General features: G+C 36.1%; 1 protein-coding gene across 5 annotated transcripts in view; it reads left to right on the top strand.

The window, feature by feature from the left end:
* The window catches only part of LOC135127835 (puratrophin-1-like), a 529067-nt gene that overhangs the window by 494540 nt on the left and 16529 nt on the right, over window positions 1-17998 (top strand). For all 5 annotated transcript variants that reach the window (XM_064054474.1, XM_064054478.1, XM_064054476.1 and 2 more), the window contains exons 8-9: window positions 6121-6362; window positions 6512-6767. In XM_064054474.1, the coding sequence (XP_063910544.1) occupies window positions 6121-6362; window positions 6512-6767 (498 nt within the window). The remainder of the gene's footprint in view (window positions 1-6120; window positions 6363-6511; window positions 6768-17998) is intronic.

Genomic DNA, 17998 nt, shown 5'->3' with positions numbered 1-17998 from the left:
ATTTTTTGTTATTAAATTTTTTCGAATCGTGAAAATGTTCACATTTAGACCATTTCCAGCTATTTCGCTTAAACGAACTCCGATTTGTCTGAGAATTGTTTTCCTAACCAACTCGAATCTCCTGAAGAAGAATTCGTTCTTCAAACATGTGTCCGGACCTTTAGAATTTTTTTAAATTTTTTAACGATCGACAGCTTCCGAACCTTGACAATTTATTGGAATATTAAGAATTTAACAAAAAATTTTTGTTTACTTATACTGCTATATTGAATTTTGAATTTTCCATACTTCTGAGAACATCCACGCGTACAATCTTGAAAGTTCAGTTTTGAAGTTATTGTAAGCATTTTTACATCCCAAGCCGAAGCTGTGGAAGTAGATACATACATATTATTATTATAATAGAGTTCGTCCAACAGATTGCTACTTTCATGTTTTCTCAACGTTGCATTACCCCTAGTGTATGAAAAAATAGATATCCCGTTTTCGTTTATCTGCCGTCTGTGTAGAATTTTAATTAACAGATAATCTCCGAAACTACCAGACCGATTGGTGTCAAATTTAATATGTATTTTAGAAATGTTGTGTAGATGATAAAACGCTTACCAAAATTTGTCTAATCGTCACCACCAATAATTTAATGACGTCATCTCAAACTTTTGCGTCGTAAATGCTATTTAAATTTTATAAAATAACATACGCCTATACTCGTGGTCTGTGAGTCTTCGATTTAGAATTTCTCTAGCATATTAGATCATTCTCCAGGATTTTTTTCATCTTTATTGTAAGGTCTGCTGATTTTGTTCGGATATTATAAGAAAGACCCTTCCCTTTTCTACGTGTTGTTAGATCTAGGGAATTCAGTTCAATTCTGTACTTTTGATCTATATAAGTATTTGACCGAAGTACCCTTAAAAAAAGTTTTCTTCTTCATCCTTTTACATTTTCTTTAAATTTACTACCTTCAAGAATGTAATGTAATGTCCTGTTGGAAAAAACAGTAATGGTGAACTCATGCCGAAAGACTATCGATTTAGAATTTTGGGCGTTGAATGTCTCATCTTTGTAGATTTCATCTAACGCTAAGTCTAACGCTTTTCCCCTTAGGATACTCGTAAATAGATTTTAACATTGAATGACGTTAGTAATGATTGTATGTTCAATTTCTATTTTTCTAATTTTTCAGTGAGGTGTCTGAGTTGATAGCTTTAATATTGTTAGATCTTTTATAACCTCCGTAGAAAATCTGCCGACTTCATTCTCATACTCTATAGAATCAGTAGCCTCACTGAATTGTTCTTTTTATAAAGTAATCATTCTATAAATTCCTGCTGCATTTGTAATATGATATGTATTCAATAAATGTTTGCTTAATCCTGTAAACTTCTGTGTTATCTTATCTACTGTCCTTAGATTAAATCTTCTCTTATTTTCTTCCATGTTCCCATCAGGGTTTTTTACTCGTTTGTATTCGTTGTATTTTTTGCTCATTTCTTTCTTTCTTTTAGTTATCAGTTTTGTTTCATCTAGTTTCCTAGAATTGTTCATTTTTTCTGATCACGACTATTGTTTGCATCGATATTGTGATATTCACGATCAAGGTTACGATTTTATAGCTACAGCTTTCAAACAGTAGATAATTTTAAAAAGATTACTTCAATGACTCATTTTCGGCTCGCTTCGTCCGTTGACGTATTCGCTGACATTTCGCCGGTCGCCATTTTCGCGCCAACTATTGCAAGAACGCAGTAATTGCATCTGCATATTAATTACTGCCCGTACTCATTACCACAGTCCATACCGACCCACCTAAGTCTAGATTAATTGGCTCGTGCATCATCGCCAACTACTTCAGAAAGTAAACGGCGTCGGACATAATATTCCAATTATCGCGACAAATTGCCCGTTAACGTCGAATAATATATACGACCTTTTCGATTTTATGCGTGGGAAATGCACTATCAAAATATTTATCTTGTATTCTTGCAGATATGCACTCTTCAAAGCGTGCATTTCCTCATTCTTCGGGCTTTGAGATGTACCGCAAGGCGCTTGTTTGGGACATTGCTATGCTTTGACGTTAGTGCGAAATGTGTATTTTTTCTATATTTTTGTATAAATTCAAAGACGACTGTTCCTTTATTTTTCATTTTCATGAATTTACTAATTATCTAGAATCGAACCGTTTTTCACATGAGCTGTGTTTTAAAAACAACTTTAAGGCTTTTTTTGCTGCCGTCAAACTAATGATATACATATTTATCAATATTTTTGGACTACCACGACGACATGGAAGTTAGGCAATTGATAAAAATACACACTCCTAGAGATAATAAATAAAGATGTCATCTAAGAAAATATCCATGACGTTAGCGATTTCGATGATCTGATAATATGTGAGAGAGTTTCAATTTTAGTGATTATTGGTGTAACGGGTTTTCACCGTTTTTGTCAAATTTTGTCCTTTTGTGGATCTCCCAAAAAGATAAGTGTGCCTAAATTGACTCAGATGCCAAAAGAGTGACGATTTGAGTTGGTATGTTTTGTTTCTTCGGTTTTTCGTGTTTAAATTTTTTCTATATTTCACTCTCTCCATTTTTCAGTTTCTCGATTTTTAATTTTTGATTTTTTGAATTTTTCGTCTCTTCAATTCAATTTTCCAATTATTCTAACCACAGTTTTTCGATTTGTTAAACTACCGATTTATTTTTTTTTTAATTTTCACTTTTCAATTCTCCATTTTTGGAATTTACAGTTTGTCCATTTGATTTTTTTTTTTGTAGATTTTTTAATTTTTAATTTCTCGATTTTCGAATTTGAAATGATTCGATTTTTCAATGTTTTTCTTGTGAATCTTTTTATTTTTCAATTTTTGGAATTTTTAGCTTCTCGAGCTTTAAGTTACAAGTATTTTATTACTTAAATTTCGGTTTATGAATTCTTTAATTATTGGATTTTTTTATTTGTAGTTTTTTCAATTTATCGTTTTTATAATATTTCGAGTTTTCTCTTTTCCAATTTTGTATTTTTTCAATTTTTAATTTTTGAACATTCCAATTTTTCGATTCTTCAGTTAGATTTTTTACTTTTTCGATTTTTCAGTTTTTCGGTTTTTTAAATTTTTTGGATTTTTTATTTTGGTTTTAAATTGTCCAATTTGCAATTTTTCGTTTTCAGTTTATCGATTTTTAATTTTTAGATTTTTTAATGTTTCGTTTCTTCAATTTTTTGACTTGCGATTTTTTGATCCTAAAATTTTTTGATTTTTCACTTTTTGGATTTCCCAAGAGAGTTTTCAGTTTTTCGATTTTAGAATTAATCGAGTTCTAAATGTTCCGATTTGAAATTTTAGATTTTTCAATATTTTGATTTTTCAGTTTTCCCGTTCTTTTTCGAGCTGTCAGTTATAAATGTGGATTTCAGTTGTTCCATTTCAATTTTTGAATTCTTTAAATATTGGATTTTTTTCTTCAATTTTTAATTTTTGGACTTTCAATTTTACGTTTTTTCAGTTTTTCGAATTTCAATACACCCATTTTTTTTCGGTGTTATATTTTTTCGATTGTTTAATTATTCGATCTTTCAATTTTTGGATTTTTAAATTTTTTCCTTTCTTAATATTTCGGTTCTGCAATTTTTTTATTTGATTTTTTAGCTTCCGAATTTTTAATTTTTCAATTCCTCAGTTTTTACCTTTTCAGTTTTTCCATTTACGATTTCTTGATTTTCAACTTTTTGGATTTTGCGGATTTGCGATTTTTCTATTTGCAATTTTTCAAGTTTTCGGTTATGAATTTTTTTATTTAATCGATTTCAACTTTTGAAATTTTTCCAATTATTCCACGTATACAATTTTTCGTTTTTACAACTTTTCCAGTTAATGTTTTTCAGTTTCTCGATTTTTAATTTTTGGATATTTCAGTCTTTGTTTCGTCGATTTTTCGAATGAACCTTTTCCGATTTTCAATGTCTCCTTTCTTCAATTTTTCGACTTTTCAGTCAAGAATTTTTTAAATTAATCGATTTGAACTTTTGAAGTTTTCGAATTATTCCATGTATACAATTTTTCATCTTTACAATTTTTCCAGTCAATGCTCTTAAAGTTTTTCAGTTTCTCGATTTTTAATTTTTAGATATTTCAGTTTTTGTTTCGTGGATTTTTCAAATTAACGTTTCTCGACTTTCAATCTCTCCTTTCTTCGATTTTTCGATATTTCGGTTTTTCGATTTCTCTAATTTTCGGTTTTACAGTTTTTGGATTTTTAAATTTTTTCTGTTTCGGTTTTTCAGTTTTCCAAATTGCAATTTTTTGTTTTTTCACTTTTTCTGTTTCTCGATTTTAAATTTTTCGATTTTTCAATTTTTCGATTCACAAGTTTTTGGTCCTAAATTTCTTGGATTTTTCACGACATTTTTCAGTTTCACAATTAATCGAACTTTGAATTTTTCGATTTCTAAGTTTTCCGATTTGAGTTTTCAGATTTTTCAGTTTTTCTCTTTGCCATTTTTTCGATTTGCAATTTTTTGGGCGTTCAATTATAAGTATGAATTTTAATTTTTGAATTCTTTAATTATTGGATTTTTTCTTTAATTTCCCGTTTTTATAATTTTTCGAGTTTGCGTACAATTTTTCACTTTTTCAATTTTTAATTTTTGAACTTCCGATTCTAGGTTTTTTCAGTTTTTCGAATTTCAGTACACCCATTTTTTTTTCGACGTTATATTTTTTCGATTCTTTAGTTTCTCGATGTTTCAATTTTTCAATTTTTTCGATTTTTCAATGTTTTGTTTCTGCGAATTTTTTATTTTTTCAATTTTTGATTTTGCGGCTTCCTGATTTTTAATTTTTCAATTTCTCAGTTCTTCCCTTTTCAGTCATGAATTTTTTTAATTAATCGATTTGAACTTTTGAAGTTTTCGAAGTATTCCACGGAACAATTTTTCACTTTTACAATTTTCCCAGTTAATGCTCTTTTAAGTTTTTCAGTTTCTCGATTTTTAATTTTTGGATATGTATTTCAATTTTTGTTTCGTCAATTATTCGAATTAACGTTTCTTGATTTTCAATGTCCCTTTTCTTCAATTTTTCAATTAACTTGCAATTTTTTGGTATCACAATTTTTCGATTTCTCGATGTTTCAGTTTGTAATTTTTCAAATCTTCAGTTATGAATGTTTCATTTGTTGGATTTCAGTTTAATGTTTCATTTGTTGGATTTCAATTTTTCGATTTTTCCATTTTCCGGTTATGTCATATACTTTTCTAGTCAAACATGAATTTCATTAGATTTTCATGACTGCGATTTTTACATTTAACGCTTTAGATGCTATTTTGTCATGAAATTTTATCCAAAATTTTGTAAAATCATAATTTATTCATTACTTGTATGTTGTATAAATGTTATTTGCTACAAAAGTTTGTATGCTTAGATGATTTTTGATTTTAAGAAAATGGCTTATATAATAATAACTCATCAATCAGTTGCATGACAAAAAATTTAAAAAATTTGAGTAATTTGAGGTTTATAAATTTATTGTTTTGGTGTTCCCAATTTTGTTCATTAATAAATAACCTAAATCCCTGCGAGGTATTAGTATCTACCGATAACATTCTACGTATTTGTAGAATACAATCATGTCATAATATAATAATATCTGTAAATTACATTTTCCATTCTGTTTTTTGTTACAAGTTTTGAGCTTTCCATAAGAGATTAAATTAACACAATTTAAAGGACTCCATCTTATTTCTTTTTATGAGTATTATTCCTAAATGAATCCTTTACTAGTGATGGAACTAAATAAAAAATTATAATGATGGTAAACCGAATTTTGTCTTCGTGCACTTTTGAATTAATACCGATTAACTGATCCATGACTGAAGCAAATTTTTGTGTTGGCAGTTCTGAATTATTATTAATATTGAATTATCCGCGCTAGTTCGTCAGTCCACAGTTGCCAAGTTTGACATGAGCTCGCCCAACCATGGCCGACTAGTCGGCCATGGCCCAACATATGTTGATTGTTTGAAACGATGGCAGCTGTCATAAATGTCACTTTGACAATCAGGTGTGCAATCATGAAACATTAAAAAATATGGTCCGGTGTTAATCATTTCCAGGTCACCGTCGTCACCGACGAGTCGACCCTCCTGCAATACCTATCAAAAGAAGAAACCCCAGCCAGCTGCGGCGGTTCCTGCAGCCACGACCAACTCGAGTGGGTGGAGTTCTTCAAGCAGTTCGAACCCTTCCTAGCCTCCTGCAAAACAGCAGGACGCAGCCTCCTCTCCGCTTTATCGCAACTGCGTAACGAAGACATCCCTCATCAGATAACCCGCAGATTTCTGAATCACCAGTGCAGGTAAACTATCTAATCTTATCTCATCTCGACTAATTTAGACAAAACGTATACGCTAATTTAGTTGCTAGAACATCATGACCGACGAGAGCAGTGGGTTCGATAACGATCCACTTATCTCCTTCCACCGTCCTAACCTATAACTTTTCCAGACAAATCACCAAGGCCCTGGACTTGGACCACGTCCAGAAGCTGCGTCGCGACGGCCCCAAGACGCTATCCAGCCTGAAGGAACGCTCCCAATGGCTCGGCGGCAGCAGGGACGTCAAACGGAACGTCAGCTTCTCGGAGGCGTCGTTCAACTCCGTGGACAGGGTCACCAGGAAGCTGGAACAGCTGCGCCAGGAGAGGATGGAGCGGCTGAAGGAGCTCGCCAGGTTCAACACCCTCAAGGAGGAGGCCGAGGAAGTGAGTCTTTTCCGCATTGTTTTTGAAGAGTCGGGTTTCTGGGAAGAATCGGCGCAACAATGGTTATTATGTTCGCGATTTTTTGATCTAATCTGGTAGTTTACAATGAGCGAGACGTTGCGCAAGCTAGGATCTCACTTTTACACGAAATGATATCAGATTTAATTGGGTTAGCGTGAGCAGGTGCATTGTTTACGTTTTGTCGTTGTTACGTGTGCGTGTGCGTCGTAAACATGCAGAAAACGAGGTAAACGTAGCCAATTACCGGAAAAAATTTCTACAAATTAGTTGAATGGGAGCAACTACGTATTTTGTCTGTAAATGGGAAAGACTTGATGGTCGTGTGTTCGTTGCGACATCATGAGCTGGATGGAGGTTTTCATGATGTGGAAATTCGAAATGTATGGTAAGATGAAGGAAACTGGAAGTGGAGGTTCAAATATTAACAGGAAAAATTTATTTAACAATAATGAACTTGGTGCCACAAAAAGTTAACAAATTGCGCATTAATTTTATTTGTTTGTAAGGTGTATTTAATTAACATGAGTTATTTTAAGATTATTTACGACCAAACAGCAAGTTAAATAAAGCGTAATTAGACAAACCTTAAATGAGGATAATTCTTGCACCGATTCGGTCTATTCTTGATGGTTAAAATTCAAAATGATGTACATATTTAACTTGTAGCTTTTAAAAATAGACCTAACCAATATCTAATCATTTAGAACTCTTAATCAACCTGGAAGGAGGCTGTTCAGTTTTTGTGATAACTGGTTATCTTTATCTAAAACATGTATAAAAACTTGGAAATACCATCCAGAGGGAGTTACACAATGTACCTATATTTAGCTCTCAGTGTACACAAAAGATTATTGCAATTATTATCATTGCGTGTTGACTTCATACGTTAGTTGCATCTTTCCGCGAAAATTATATGTCAATATGTTATCTTAAACAAATTTTTAACAATGAAGCATTCTCATTGATAAACATCCATTAGTCTTTAAAGAGGAACCGCGCTTCCATTTTTTTTAACTGAAATTTTTTTATATTCTGAGGTATAACTACTAACAAATTTGGACAATTCGGAAGATTGTAATTTGTAGAAATCTTCCTTTTCGATTTATTTTCTTGTTCGTGGTTGCGAAAATAAAGGTTTTTTTTTTCTTTTAATGTGACGACAAATAATTCCAATTGTTTTGAAATTTTTAGGTTGACCATTTTACTCATTTTTTGCCAAAAGGGGATAACTTGTCAAGATTTCTGTAAAATCACTACTGCTGACGCTTTTATTTAATTCTTGTGTAATAATCTCACCTACTCATTGATTTAAGAATTTAGATAGATTCGAAAAAGAAACAATAGAAGTTCGGTTGGTTCTTTTTCTCGGCTGCTCCTTCTCCGATTTTCCTACTGGGATTTTCCTTGTCGATTATTCGTTCTGTTCGATTGGCTTTTCCGAAGTTTTCCCATATTTTTCTCCAAATTCTCTATCTCGGGATTTTCCTTCTCGGATTCCCTTCCCCAAGATTCATTTTGGATTTCTCATAATGGGACATATAGGATTGTCTCCCAATTTCCCTTCTCGGATTTTCCTTCTCCGATTCTCTTTCTCGAAGTTCCATTCTCTAATTCTCCTTGTCGGGTTCTCTCTCCTTCGCAGGTCTATCTTTCCGATTACTCTTTTTCGACACTCCTTTCTCGCTTCCTCGAAATTCTCCTTCTCAAGATTCTCCTTCCCGAATGCTCTTCGGATTCTTCTCATCGAATTTCCCTTGTTGGATTCCCATTCTCGGGATTCTGCTTGGACTTCTCTTCTCTGGATTCTCCTTCTCGGTTTGTCACTCTTGGATTTCTTGTTATGGATTGTCCTTCTCGGATTCCCCTTCTTGAATGCCTGTTTCCGATTCCTTTTTTGACGATTTCTTTTCTCGTTATTGTTCTTCTTCTTCTTCTTCTTCTTTCCCGAATTTTTCTACTCGGAATTTATTCTTGGAATAAACGTTCTCAGAATTTCCTTTCTGAAGATTGCCTTTCTTCGACGTCATCTCCTCGGGTTCTTCTTTCTTGAGTTCTCTTTCTCAAGTTTATTTTTCTCGAGTTTTCTTCCTCAGATTTCTCTTTCTCGAGCTTTTCTCTGGATTCCTTTTTCGAGATTGTCATTTCAGGAATTCCCTTTCTAGTGATCCCTTTTTCGTGGTTGTCTCTCGGGATTCTTTTCAAGTTCCCCTTCTCGATTTCTCGTCCTAGGCTTCTCGTTCATGGATCCTTTTCTCAGATTCTCGGATTTTCCGTCCTCGATGCCTCTCCCCGTGCCCTTTCTTGAATTCCTTTTTTCGCGATTTCCCTTCTCGCGATTCTTCTTTTTGGGATTTTCCTCAGATTTTCCTTCTGAGGTAGACTTTCTCAAGGTGCTCTTTCTCGAGATTATCTTTTTCGGGATTCTCTTTCTGGGGCTTCACTTTATCAAGATTCCCCTCCTCGTGATTCTCTCAGGATTCTTTCTGGGATATCTTTCTTGGGATTATTTCTTTCGGGATTCTCCTTCTCGAGATTCTCCTTCTCGGAATTATCTTTCTCGCATTCTGTATCTTAAATTTTTCTTTTCTTATACTCGGATGCTCATCGCTTTCTCTGGATTCTCCTTCTCGGTTTCTCGCTGTCGGATTTCTTGTGCTTCTCGAATTCCCCTTCTTGAAGCCGATTCCTTTTTTGACGTTTCCTTTCTTACAATTGTTATTCTTGGAATTCTCCTTCTCAGATTTTTCTACTCGGATTCTTCTTCTTGGAATAGACTTTCTCGGGCTTCTGTTTCTAGAATTCTCTTTCTCAAGTTTCTTTTTCTCGAGTTTTCTTCCTCAGACTTCTCTTTCTCGAGCTTCTCTGTGGATTCCTTTTTCGGGGTTGCATTTTCTGGAATTCCCTTTCTCGTGATCCCTTCTCGGATTCCCAGTATTCGATGCCTCTCTCTTTCTTGAATTCCTTTTTTCGCGATTTCTCTTCTCGCGATTTTTCTTCTTGGGATTCTCCTCAGATTTTCCTTTTGAGGTAGACTTTCTCGAGGTTCTCTTTCTAGGATTGTCTTTTTCATGATTCTCTTTCTCGGGCTTCACTTTAGCGGGATTACCCTCCTCGGGATTCTCTCGGAATTCTCTCTGGGATATCTTTCGTGGTACTATTTCTTCAGGGATTGCCCTTCGAGATTTCTATTCTTTTTTCTCAGCATACCCTTTCTCGTGATTCTTTTTCTGTCGTGATTCTCTTTTTCTGGATTCCCTTTTTGGGTTTTCCTCACACTTCCCTGCTCGAGATTATCATCGCTTCTCGTCCTTGAATTCTCTTTCTTAGATTGTCCTTCTCGAATGTCCCGTCTTAGATGCCTGTTCTAGCTTCCCTTCCTTGTATCCATGTTTTCGCTATTTCCGTTCTCCTGATCTTTCCTCTTGGGATCCTGCTCTTCGGATCCTCCTTCTTGAGATAATCTTTCTCAGAATTCTCTTCCTCGAAATTTTTTATTTCTAAAATTTTTTTTTCATGATTCTTCTTCTCGGGCTTCTCTTAATCGAGATTCCCTTTCCCATTTTGAAATTACCTTTATCGAAATTCCCTTTCTCGAGATTTCCTTTCTAGAGATTCTCTTTTTGGGGTTCTCCTCACGCTCTCCTCGAAATTCTCTTTGGGTTCTACTCCTCGATTTGTCGTTCCAAAGTTTCTAGTTCTCGGATTCTCTTGATTGTCCTCTTCGGATTCGTTATCTTAGATGCCTCTTCCAGATTCATTTTTTCACTGTTTCCCTTCTCGGGATTTTTCGTCTTGGGATCCTCCTCGAACTCGCCTTCTTGGAATAAACTTTCTTAATAATTCCCTTTTTCGGGATTTTCCTTTTCGCCGTCTTCTTCTTGGGCTTTCCTTTCTCAATTTTTAATTTTGTAATTCACTCTCTGGATTTCCTTTCTTAGCATTATCTTTATCGAGATTTCCTTTCTCGTAATTGATTCTCGGGATTTCCCCTTTCGGAGTTCCTGCTCTAGGAATTTCCTTTCTGGGGAATTTTGTTCTCAATATACCGCCTCTCAGGCTTCCCGTTCTTATTATTCCCTTTCCCGGCATCCTGTTATAGGAATTTTCTTTCTCGGAATTCCATTTCTTACAATTTCCTTTCTGCCTTTTTCCTTTCTCGGAATATCTCTTGCGCAGATTCCCTTTCTTCTTAATCCCTCTCTTGGCATTCCTGTTCTAGGAATTTCTGTTCTGAGAACTTTCTTTCACGATTCTCTTTCTGCTTATTATCTGTCTCAGGATTCCCTTTATCGGGATTCCTGTTCTAGGAATCTCCTTTATCGGAATTCTTGTCGTCGGGATTGTCTTTTCCGGGATCCCTTTTCTCGTGATTTCCTTTCTCGGGAGTTTTTCTCGTGATTCTTTTTCTCGATATTTCCTTTTTCGGGGTTTTCCTCGGAATTTTTCTTGGGTTCTCTCCTTCTCAATTTGTCGTCTCAAGTTACTCGTTCTCGGATTCCCTTTCTTAGTTGCCCTTCTCGGATGTCCCGTCTTGAATACCTCTACCGGATTCTTTTTTTGGTTTCTTTTTTCAGGATCACGCGATTTTTATTCGTAGGATTCTCTCTTTCGGATTCTTGTCAGATTATCCCTTTGGGATAGACTTTTTCAAATTCTCTTTCTGGAGGTTTTCATGTTTTGGATTAAATTTTTTGGGATTCTTCTTCTTGGCGTTTTCTTCTCAGGTCTATCTTAATCGAGTTTCCTTTCCCGAGATTCGTCTTTTCTCAGGGTTCTCGTTTGTCCGGGTTCTTGTCCTGGAAATTTCCTTTCTGAAGAACGTCTTTTTCGAGATCCTCTCTTTCAGGATTCCCTTTCTTCTTATTGTCTCGGAATTCCCTTTTTTGTAGTTCCCGTTCTAAGAAATTCTTTTTTCCGAATTTCCTTGCTCACGATTCCATATCTTTTATTCTCTCTGTTGGGATTCCTTTTTTGGGATTTTTGTTGCAAGGTTTTTCTTTCTAGGAATTTCGTTTTTCTGAATTCCCTTTTTAGAGGTTTCCTTTCTCGAGATTGTCTTTCTTAGGATCCTTTTCCTCGGCTTTCCTTTTTTCTGAGTTTTGTCCCCATCAAGTATTTTCGAAAGTTTTGTTGTGTAGTATACACTAAGAAGTGTGAAAATGTACGTATTTAAAAAAAAACTGTTCAAGAACTAGTAAAAAAGTTATAGGCCTACTTAAAAATTTAAATTGTGTCATTTTCGCTGAAATTGGAAAGAATCTTTTTATAAATCTATGAAAGTGTAATCGCTTTTATCCACTGAGATGAAACATTCTGTATGCGTGTGTGAAAAGTAATGAGTGTGATTCCCAGAGCAGTTCTATATCATAAAGAGCCCATCATAAGTAATCCCAAGACGGCGATTACAACACCCGAGTGTTCGTTCGTTGCAAAATGGTGAGGACCTTAATTGCTATAGACGTGATACGTGTTTACTTCCACAGTCATTTAGTTTAGTAATTTTCAGAGGTTATACAAATCTGGTAATACATATTTTCGTTATTATAACTTAAGGGAGGGTTTACAGTTTTAAATTAAACTGAAGGTGCTTCCTTCAGACGATCACCGAATTTTTAATTGACGCTGAAACCATTATAATGCCATTTTTCACATAAACAACTCTGCTTAACTTTTCTTTTGTCTTAAGCATTCTTTCCACACTGGCACCGCTGCCGGCACAAGGTAAAAACTCGCTTAAATTTAAATAGCTACCCATCTATATTGCTGATTTGTATCCTGTCATTCATGCATAATATACTGCGATTTTTTGCACTCAACATCCGAACATCCAATTATAAGAAGCTGTATGGACTTTCTTATTTGTTGATAATTACGTACACGCACAGTAAAAGAACTAATTGGAAACACCACGCAATTAATTTCTTGCATTGCGTTGCGCTCAGAGGGTTAACAAGCCTTGGCAGATATCGCAACATCCACTCATAAGCGATTTAGACCATATCATTCCATAATTGGATACCGTAACGCCACTCACAACCACCGCGTTTGCTTTTAATTGAAATGAACAGCCGGCGAAAAATCTCAAATCTCCATTCCAGCCTTCGCTCCACTGCGTCCACAATACCACAACCACGACCGTCCGTCCCATTGTACGTTTCCAATCCTCATAAATACAGCGCTTCTCATTTAAACGTCCAGGAAATAGAAAAGTTATCTGCCGTTTAACGTTGACAGCAGCCCATATCGGAATAAAAACGGAACGTTATATCGTCTCGGCGCTGCGAGTGCAAGTGATGGGTAATGGTCTGTGGCCACCCACTTCGCTCCATGTTCCGATAGTGGTTTCACTTACAAAATGACCAAGAGGAATATTGATGAAGTTCCGATGATGATGGTCAGGTAGACGGACGTGCCGAGACGGAGTTTTAATGAATATGGCGTGGGCGATTTCGATGCTGGTGGATGGCGAACCGTGGTAAAACCTCATGCAAATGGGCACGATAGCGTATGGTATGGTTGTCGTTTTCTATTGCATGCAAATTGGGAACATTAATAATGTCTGGGAGCCATTGACGGTGCGGAGTGTCTATTCTGGTGTACGTAGGTGATAAGTGATAAAATGACAAGTGGGTTTTCCGGAACGGTGTTTTTAACGGGATATTTGGGAGAATGATTTGTAGATTATTTATGCTGGGTTATTGGAGGAAGACCATGGTAATTTATTTTTATAACGGTGGCCGCCAACGAGCTTTTTTCGAATGCTCTAGTAAATTTTCCAATTCTGAAAAAATCTAGGGTAGAAATAATGAATATTGGCTTTCTGCTGCTTTCAAAAATGTTTATTGGAAGCCCTTAATAAACCGCTTTCGAATATGGTACAATGATAATTTACAGCCCGAATTTGTTACCTGAGAAGCACAAAGGTTCTATGAATCAAACGTGTGTGGATACATTTTACGCTATAAAATGCGTTTTATTTAAGATATATTACAACAATCGAAACACAGGAGTTAAACTAACTCATTGTATTCTAAAATTTATGAAAACAAATTAAAAATGGAATTTCTAAATTTGTATAAAGAAATTTATGAGATATATGCCCAAACCACTAATAACCACAAAAAAAAAAGAACATCCACCGAAAACCCAAAAAAATAGTTAGTAATGCAACAGAGATTCATTTTTCTCATTTGTAATAATTTTTACGCAATGGGTGTGGTCTATGTGTGAAATATCGTGTAAATTTTATCTACGATGGTATATTTATAACAAATGACAAATATTTGTATTGATGTGGCGAATACTTGTTTAAACTCCATCATTAACTTTTAAAAATATCAGTATAAAGATAATACAAATTTTTCCTTGTCGGCAATTGACGTGTATATTGACTGTAAAGAAACACTTTTTCCCAACATAAAAAAATGACAAAATATTTTGATAACTGTTATTTTTGTTAATGTTAAGTTTATTAATTTGATTTTTTTTCCTCGCCTTGGCCCTCAAAAAATTATTTTTGGGTGCGCCACTGTACATGATATTTCAAAAATAAATTTGTATACATAGAATTTGACAGCAGTCAGTTCAGTAGTTTGAGAGATGATCTCTCTAATAAATAGCGGCACAGTCAACAGACATACAGACAGAAATAGGAGACCTATTTTTTCATTCTTTTTTATGAAACGTCGAGAAACCATAAAACTAACCGTTCAATGGAATCCTGAGAAGAGGAACCCCAAGAAGAGGAATCCTCAAAAGGATTATTCCGATGAAGGAAATTGGGGGACCCAGAAAACGAGAATCCCGAAAAAGGGAAATCCCGAGAGTAGAAAGGGATTCCCAAGAAAAGACATCACGTGGCAAAGAGAATTAGGAGAGAAGAAATCATGCGAGAAAGGGTATCGCAAGGTTGAAAATTCCGGAAAAGGGAATCCCAAGACTGGGAATCACGCCAGAAAGATTATTACAACATAGGAAATCACGCGAGAAAGAGAATTAGGGGCGGGAAAATCACGCGAAAAAGGAAATTATCAGAAAAGGAATCCCTGGATAGATAATCCCGAGGAAGGAAATCCCTAGCACGGGCATCCTGCAAAAGCGAACCCCAAAAATGAAGTCCCGAAAGACAAAATTCCGAGAGTGGCAATCCCGAGGGAAAAAGATTCTCGAAAAAGGGAATTTCGATAAAGAGAAGCCCGAAAAATATGTCCAGAAGAGTTGCCTGAGAACCCCGAAAAAGGATTTCCGAGAGAAAGGCGATATCGGAAGAAATAATCCCAAGTGATAGAAGACCTAGAGAGAAGCCCAAGAAAGAGAAGCCTTAGAAGGAAAAATCCGAGAAGAAGACGTCGGACAAGGACAGTCCCAAGAAACTAAGTCTCTACAAAGCAACTCCTAGTAAAATCTATTCCAAGAATGGAAAATTCCAACAGGAAAAATCGCAAGAAGGGAAATCATGAAAAAAGAAATTCAAGAAAGGGAATTGGGAAGGGCATCCAAGACGAGGAAATCTGAGAAGGAGAATCTAAAAAAGGAAATCCGAGTACGAGAAGTCGAGAACCAGAAATTCGAGAAGGGGGGTCCGAGGAGGTTCCCGAGAAGAGCAATCCCAAAAAGAAAATCTCGATAAAGAGAACCTCGAGAAGAAGATGCCAAAGAAGGAGTATCCCCAAAAAAAGGACCTAGAAAATGCCAAACTTGAAAATGGAATTCCGGAGAAAGAATCTCCAGAAAGGAAGTTTCTGGAACGGAAATCCTGTAAAAGAGAACCCCAAAAATGTAATCCCGAAAGACAGAATCCCGAGAGTGGCAATAACGAGGAAAAAGGATTCTCGAAAAAGAGAATTTCGATATAGAAAAACACGAAAAAAATGTCGAGAAGGGTTGCCCGAGGAGAATCCCGAAAAAAGGATTCCCGAGAGAGGGAATAACAAAAAAGGCGATATCGGGAGAGATAATCCTGAGTGATAGAAGACCTAGAAAGAAGTTCAAGAAAGAGAAGCCTGAGAAGGAAAAACCCGAGAAGAAGACGTCGGACAAGAACAATCCCGAGAAACTGAATCTCTAAAAAGAAACTCCTAGTAAAGTCTATTCCAAGAATAGAAAAATAACAGGAAAAATCACAAGAAAGGAAATCGTGACAAAAGAAATTCAAGAAAGAGACATCCAAGAATCGGAGAAGGAGAATCTAAAAAAAGGAAATCCGAGAACGAGAAGTCGAGAGCCAGAAATCGAGAAGGGAGGTCCGGGGAAAATCCCGAGAAGGGCAATCCCAAAAAGAGGATTTCGATAAAGAGAACCTCGAAAATAAAATGCCCGAAAAGGAGAATCCCTAAAACAAGGATCTAGAAAATGACACACCTGAAAATGGGATTCAGGAGAAAAAGAATCTCGAGAAATAAGTTCCAGGAACAGACATGCTGCAAAAGACAACCCCAAAAATGTAATCTTGAAACGGAATCTGGAGAGTGGCAATCACAAGGGAAAAGGATTCTCGAAAAAAGGAATTTCGATAAAGAAAAGCCCGAAAAGAATGTCGAAAAGGGTTGCCCGAGGAGAACCCCGAAAAAGGGATTCCCGATAGAGGGAATCACAAGAAAAGCGATCACGGGAGAAATAATTCCGAATGAAAGAAGACCTAGACGGAAGCTCAAGAAAGAGAATCCTGAGAAGGTAAAACCCGAGAAGAAGACGTAGGACAAGGACAAACCCGAGAAACTGAATCTCTAGAAAGAAACTCCTAGTAAAGTGTATTCCAAGAATGGAAAATTACAACAGAAAAAATCGCAAGGAGGGAAATCATGAAAAAAGAGATTCAAGAAAGGGAATTGGGAAGGGACATCCAAGACGGGGGAATCTGAGAAGGAGAATCTAAAAAAGGAAATCCGAGAACGAGAAGTCGAGAGCCAGAAATCGAGAAGGGAGGTCCGGGGAAAATCCCGAGAAGGGCAATCCCAAAAAGAGGATTTCGATAAAGAGAACCTCGAAAATAAAATGCCCGAAAAGGAGAATCTCCAAAAAGAGGATCTGGAAAAAGACGGACCTGAAAATGGGATTCCGGAGAAAGTGAATCTCGAGAAAGGAAATTCTTGGAACGGGCATCCTGCAAAAAAGAACCCCAAAAATGTAATCTCGGAAGAAGGAATCCCGAGAGTGGCAATCATGAGGGAAAATGAGTGTCGAACAAGGGAATTTCGATAAAGAAGAGCCCGAAAAAAATGTCAAGAAGGGTTGCGTGACGAGAACACCGAAAAAGGGATTCCCGACAGAGGGAATCACAAGAAAGGCGAAATCGGGTGAAATAATCCGGAGTGATAGAAGACCTAGCGGGAAGCCCAAGAAAGTGAAGCCTGGGAAGGAAAAACCCGAGAAACCGAATCTCTACAAAGAAGCTCCAACTAAAGTCTATTTCAAGAATGGAAAATTCCAACAGAAAAAATCGCAAGAAGGAAAATCGTGAAAAAAGAAATTCAAGAAAGGGAATTGGGAAGGAGCATCCAAGACGGGGGAATCTGAGAAGAAGAATCTAAAAAAGGAAATTCAAGAACGAGAAGTCGAGAGCCACAAATCGAGAAAGGGGGTCCGAGGAGAATACCGAGAAGAGCAATCCTAAAAAGAGAATCTCGAGAAGATGCCCAAGAAGAAAAATCCCCAAAAAGAGGATCTAGAAAAAGATGTATGTGCAAAAGAGAATCCCAAAAGAGGAATACCGAGAGAGTTGAGAGTAAATCACAAGAGAAAAGGAATCACGAGAAAGAGAATAATGGAAAAGGCCATACCCGTGAACAGGAATCACGAGAATATAGATTCCTAAAATAGGAATCCCGACAAAGGAAATCCCGAAAAAGGGAAACCTGAGAGAACAAATAAGAATAAAGGGAATTCCTGAAAGGGGAATCCCGAGAAAAATCTTTCAGACAGGAAATTCTTAGAACAGAGATTGCGAAAAAGGGAATCTCTAAAGAGAAGTCCGAGAAGAATGAGTGTAGGATGAAAATATAAAATCTTAAGAAAGAGAATCCGAGGAAAAGAAGGAGAATCTTAACAAAAAAGGAATCCAAGAAAGGAATTGGGAAAAGACCTGGAACAAGAAATCGAGAAATAGATTGGCATGAAGAGAAGTCCGAGGAGCACACTGAAAACAACCAGAACCACAAGAGTAAAGAAATCACGAGAAAGGAAATCTCGAGAAGAAGACATCCGAGAAAGAG

Source organism: Zophobas morio, unplaced genomic scaffold (genome assembly GCF_036711695.1).
Source record: "Zophobas morio isolate AGI-343-1 ecotype UQ-CSIRO unplaced genomic scaffold, CSIRO_AGI_Zmor_V1 ptg000012l, whole genome shotgun sequence".
In the NCBI taxonomy this organism is placed as follows: domain Eukaryota; kingdom Metazoa; phylum Arthropoda; class Insecta; order Coleoptera; family Tenebrionidae; genus Zophobas; species Zophobas morio.
The sequence above is the reverse complement of the archived record's forward strand: the minus strand, read 5'-3'. Positions and strand labels throughout refer to the sequence as shown.